The sequence below is a fragment of the Poecilia latipinna genome, unplaced genomic scaffold, assembly GCF_001443285.1.
Source record: "Poecilia latipinna isolate Pla-1442-1.1 unplaced genomic scaffold, P_latipinna-1.0 Scaffold2085, whole genome shotgun sequence".
Taxonomy (NCBI): domain Eukaryota; kingdom Metazoa; phylum Chordata; class Actinopteri; order Cyprinodontiformes; family Poeciliidae; genus Poecilia; species Poecilia latipinna.
In genome coordinates, this window is record NW_015114701.1 from 45073 (window position 1) to 51117 (window position 6045).

At 42.5% G+C, this 6045-nt stretch overlaps 1 protein-coding gene across 1 annotated transcript; it reads left to right on the plus strand.

Moving 5' to 3' along the window:
* The first annotated feature begins 689 nt into the window (after window positions 1-689).
* Window positions 690-4293, plus strand: LOC106936142 (insulin-like growth factor-binding protein 1). The gene is made up of 4 exons (XM_015016971.1): window positions 690-1374; window positions 1526-1677; window positions 1930-2058; window positions 3172-4293. Exons 1-4 carry the CDS (start codon window positions 996-998, stop codon window positions 3277-3279), a joined length of 768 nt encoding a protein of 255 aa, XP_014872457.1. The 5' UTR covers window positions 690-995; the 3' UTR covers window positions 3280-4293.
* The last annotated feature ends 1752 nt before the right edge of the window (window positions 4294-6045 follow it).

Sequence of the window (6045 nt, forward strand, 5' to 3'; positions counted from 1 at the left end):
CACCAGAGGAAGCCGATGCGAGGGACGTGTCTGTGGTCATGTCAGACTGCCCCGATTCAGAGCTCCGGTCTATTATTAACCCCAGGAAAAGGGTAATTACAGCGGGACATCTCCTGGAAGAACTCCAAAGCCCGACTTTTGTGCGCGCATACCGAAGTCCCGAGTCGCCCCGTCCCTTGGCAAAAACGGCGACCCTTATTCGCGCTGCTATTTCTGAAACTTGGCTTTATTATCCCGCCGCAGTGCTCGGGATGCTTTCTCATGTCAAACTGGAGCGGCCAGTTCGTTCTCAGCGCACCCACGCTCTTTGCGCGCAGCGTGGGCGTGCGTAATTTGCGCTCATTAGGCTATTAGTTTTTCCCAAAGTTGTGTAAGGCGTTATTTTGAGGACAATTAATAAAGAATCGCACGCATGAATAGACAATAATGTCAAAAATAGAGGCTCGTTTGTGTGAGAGCAGAAATCAGGCACTAAAGTAATCACCAGCTCAGCTCCAGAGTGACAACACATTCCCCTTTCAAGTTATGGAAATAAGCTGAAACTGACTTTAATGCCTGTATGTTGTTCTTAAAATACGGCGGTTTGGGGTAGCACCCGCGTGAGAATGGGGGGTGGGGAGCAAGAGGGGGTCCTTGATTGCAACATCAAACACTGGTGTCGTCAGCAATACGTGCCAAGCACCGCCTGTTCCAAAATAAATATTGACGTGATCGTTGTATTCAAATGAGCGGCATGACCGGACACGGACGGGCCAATCAGAGCTCATCGTATCATTACACCTTCTTTTCAGAAATCATTCATAACGCCGATGCGTCAAACACTCACAGAGCGACCGGCTATAAATACGGCTGCGCGCAACGCACAGTTAGACATCTTCCAAAAATCACACGAAAGGCACAGAGTAGCAATCGTGGGAATTCAGTCCGGCGCCTTTTCATCTGCAAATTTTCTCTGAACTGCTCTTTATTACATATTCCAATTTGATACTCAGAACATGTTGGCTATGCGTGGATTGAGGCACGTAGCTGTGGCAGTGGCTGTGTGCTCGCTGCTCGTTACGGTGACGCTGGGGTCCCCGGTGGTGGGGTCAGAACCGATCCGATGCGCCCCGTGTACCCCGGAACGGCTGAGCCAGTGTCCGGCGGTGGCGCCCGGCTGTGCCGAGGTGCTGCGGGAGCCCGGCTGCGGATGCTGCCTCGCCTGCGCCCTGAAGGCGGGGGAGCTGTGCGGGATCTACACGGCGCCGTGTGGCTCCGGATTGAGATGCACTCCGAGACCCGGCGACCCCCGGCCACTGCATTCCCTCACCCGCGGACAGGCCGTATGCACGGAGAGCGCTGCGCCGGCGCCCACCCCGGAGCCCCAGACTCAAGGTAGGCCTCCCACGTCCACGGTCACACATCCCACAGCCGCACCGCTGGAATCAGACGAGTTCCTCATATATGTGATTTAAGTCCAGCCAGTCAGACTCTTTCCTCATTCATTCATTCATTCATTCATTCATTTGCTTGTTTCCTCCACCAGACCAGGGAGAGCCAGACGCTGAGGTGGAGAACTCAGCCATCACAGTCTCCAGCTACCTCCCCGGTCTCCCCTTTGACCCGCGGGCTGTGACTGAGGCTCAGGAGAGCATGAAAGCCAAACTCATCGCCATTCGCAGGAAACTGGTGGAGCAGGTGAGACAAACGTTGCTGGCGTGAAAATGTAGATTTTTGAGAGGATGAAAGTTTTTTGGAGGTTTTTTAAAGATGACCGGTGACCACCAGGGGGAGCTGGCGCGCTGTTTGAAATTAGAGGGATGCAACGAGACTCATGTTTCCTTAAGTTTTATTTGTAGTTTGATATCGGAACCCCCGTGTTTTTGCTGCTTGCGAAAAAGTGATAATGATGTTTTGATTAATCCTTTCGCCGCTGCTTCTTCTGTTTAGGGTCCTTGCCATCTGGAATTGGTGACTGCTTTGGACAAGATTACCAAATCCCAAGAGAAACAAGGAGATAAATTCACCAAATTCTACCTCCCCAACTGTGACAAGCGTGGCCTTTACAAACCCAAGCAGGTTGGTGTCTTTTGAGGATGATGAACACAGACTTTAGGCATTGGTGAGGCTAAGATTTGCACAGCATGATTACACAAGTTATCATAAGAGTTGTTGTTTTTTGTTTTGTATTTTCAAATCAATTAATACATAAATATGAAACATGATATTTTATTTGTTGCAAGCTTTCTCAGCAAACTTGTGTATGTGAGCTTCAAGCAGATTTTTCTCAGGCTTCTCATAGGAGATCTGCTTTGGTTGACTAAACCAAAGCAGCAGGTCTTACTGGGTCTCAAATTGGCCTTAATAAAATCAGTTTAAATTGTGCAGTACATCTTGGACCCATATGGGATTCCTCTTCACACAGTTATTCTGCATCCAGCCTGTAGAGGTGATTAACACGGAGCCATTATGTAAGCTGTAGACCATCCCATCTGGGGCCCATTACTTATCTAATTTCTTACCTATATGAGATACATACGGAAAGCATGCCGGGATTGGTAATGCAACAAAATCACTCTCATATATTCTTTAAAACTCTTATGTTAATGTTGGCATGTGTTATTCTGTTTTTGATATGTAAACCCAAGCAAAATTATTTAATTCCATATAGTCCACATGTGTTCTGCTCAGCAAGTTTACAAGCTATTAGTTGGGTAATTAGTCAGGCTATCTGCTTAGGTAGCGGCTGCAGTTGGAAGCTGTTCATACATCCCACTCATTGCTTCCCAGCTGCAGCTTTAAAACAGCAACGCTACATTAATAAAAAATGTTGGGTGGTATTCTTTCAGTTTCCACACCATGACTGTTCATGTTTTTTCAAAAGTGTCTTTTTGGTAGGCAAGGGAAAACTACAGTAGCCTTATCGAGCCAGCTGACTAGCAGTGTGCAGCGATAGGTTGGAGACAGGAAATCTGACACAGCCAGAGAAAACTCTCAGAGCTAACATTTTGTTTACACTCTGTACAGGAATTTAACCATAGTAATAGTACTGAAAGGCATTTGACTGTTCTTTGAAACCATGTGTAACTTGATATGCACCAAGTTTCATTTTAAAGCTGATAAGTGCCTCGTGATCTGTGAAAATGAAAGCAGTTGAAATAAGAAGGCTTTCTGTTTCTGTTTCCCCGACAGTGTGAATCATCTCTGGACGGACAAAAGGGGCGATGTTGGTGCGTGAACACCTGGAATGGCAAGCTTTTAAGTTCCAGCGACCTGCCTGCAGATGCCGAGTGTCCTTAAAGAGATTGGTCCGATCTCGCAGTGAAAGAGAGAAAAAAAGAAGAAAAAAAAAGAAACGAAGAAGCAAGCCACTATTTTTCCTTTTTTTTTTTGGGTAGCTGTTATTTATTGACCTTGTCCATGGTGGTGTTTAATTCAGGTACACTGTCATTACGGGGCTATAGGTCCCAACCACCCTGAACCCCAACCCCCCCTTCCTCTACAAACTCCCATCCCAAAGACACAAAGAAAATCTATTTTTGTTTTTTCTGTAAAGGAGATTTTAATGTTAATGCATTTACATTATGCTCTATAGCCTTATTTATTTTATTGCTTTTTATTTGTTATTTGTAATTATTCATGAGTATTTATATCTTTTTTGCCTTATTGTTATTACCTTATTATGTTTATGAGTGTATAAAGTGTATATATGTATCTTGGCCCCTACAGCTCCACAGCTGAGTTGAGCTCGCTCTACCCTTAAGGAGCTGTCTGGAGGTTTGGTTTGAGAAAAAAACCAAGCAAGAACAAAAGCACTGAGTGACCAAATCTCATTTAGAAGTTTTTCTAAATGATCTTCTTATTCCTTTTCACTTCATGTCTTTTTTTATTATTATTTTTATATTGTTTTTTTTTTTTTATTTAATGAAATTATACATCAGTTAATGCAAAAGCTCTCAGTTGGGAATCCTCTACACTCTCAGAAATCATTTCCCATGATCCCATGGGTCTGCAGATAGCATGATGGGTGGCAGTTCTCCCGAGCCTCCTCTCAAACGGGTATCTCTACATTAACCTACCTCCAATATTTACGTGTCTGCTGTCATTTTTTTTTTTGTTGATGTTTCTGTCCTCTTTGACCACATGACCACAAAGAGTGAGCCGCTTGACTCGGCTCTGTATACATGCTGCTGTTGGAGAGAGAATTGTATTTTATGTGGATCTATTCCAAAGTGACTAACTCTATGTACACTTTTGTTACTGACATGTAATAAAAGAAAAAAGGTGATATATTTAATAAAAACATTAATCTCAGTTGCACGCCTGTCATCTTTTCCACATTTTAACCACAAGTTTTATTATATTTTATTACATTCCAACAGTGCAGAAATTATGGAACCTGTCAGCGAACTTTCCAATGAATAGGTCTTTGGTTAAAACATAAAATAGAAAGAGGATAGATTTTGGTACTGAATACTGCGGTACCTCACACAAGACATCACTAGAATCTGACATGATTTGTTTTGCAGTATCACTGAATTATCTTATCAAAAAGATAATAGTGAAACCAGTTAAGAGCCATATCTGATAGACCCGCTTATGAAGTTTGTTAACCAAAATACTATGATCAATGGTTTGCAAGGGAGATGTTAGATCCAGTAGAGCCATTGGTGTTGTTGCCCTCAAATCTCCTGGCAGAATATCACTAGATGCTAGAGAAGCCTGGAGAAGTACTTAAGAAAGCCGGTGAGGCTGTAACTCAACAAAGATCTTCTATTTTTCTCCTTGGGGCAATAGTGGTGACAGTGGTAGGAGTAATCGGTGGGTTGTCGATTTGATCCCTTGCTTCAGTCTCAGTTGTGTCCATGGGCAAGACACTTGTCTGCATTGCCTGTGGGTGGTGGTCATAGGGACTGGTGCATGGCAGCTGTGGCTGCATTGTAGTAGCTTACTTTCATCATTGTGTGAACATTTGGGTGAATGACTGAAATCTAAAAAAATAAATCTTAGAAATGGGCCTGTAATTTTTGAATTTCAGGCTTTGCATGGCAGTCTCTGGATGTGAAAGTTGATAGAGACATACCCCAGGATAAATGTAGCTGTGAATTTTTCTGATAATCATTTGTGAAAACAATTTTAAAAATTACATTAAAGTTTAAAATGTGAGAGTTCAAATTGGATGAATATTTTTCCAAGGTACTATAATTGTGGAAATAATCACAAAAGCTCTAACATTCATGGCTTACTGCTTTCCAAGATCAAGTTACTCTGTCTGTAGTCTGTTTTGTTATCACAGAGATCTAAAGTGGAGGTGCTCGTCTAACTTTAGCCGGCTCAGCACTGCCTTTTGACCCGCTCTGTTTGCCTTGGTTGGGCACAGGAATTTGCCTCAACCTCTCATGCCCACTGCCAGCCTGCCTGGCACCACCAGATTTATTTTTGTTCTTTACAAATTCAACCTTTGCTTCATCTGTATTGACACATTCCACCCCAGAAGGGAGCTTGATTGCTTCCCCGGAGGAAATTTTTGTCCTGATTCCCTGCATTAATTAAAGGAATAGTTCACATTTTTCAGAATTGTTGTTCCAGTAATGGCTTATGAGCAAACAGTACCTTACTTGTAGTAAAAATAAAATGCTTTGCTTTTAGCTTTTCAGCCAGTGGCTAGTCATACAAAAGTAAATTTCAATCATCTTAAAACATCTCTGAATTTGAATATGTCATATTTCCAAAGATATTAGCATACTAACTTCCAAACAACCTGTTGACTTACTATTGGCATCTAACAATTTTTTTTTTTGGGGGGGGTGTGGGGGGGTCAAATAAATGTATCCCAATTTCTAAATGATTTTGGTGTGAGATTATGGTATTACTATATACTTCTGATTTACTTTAAGGGTTTTTACACATTTTCACCTGGGATATTATTGCATGTGGGTGGTGCTTAGACGATCATCGGTGCAAGTCACAAAAGAGACAAAGCAAAACATCATAGTCAAAGTTCTTAAAATGTGTTCATTTTTTATTTAAAAAATGACATTAAATACAAAGTATATTTTGATTCAA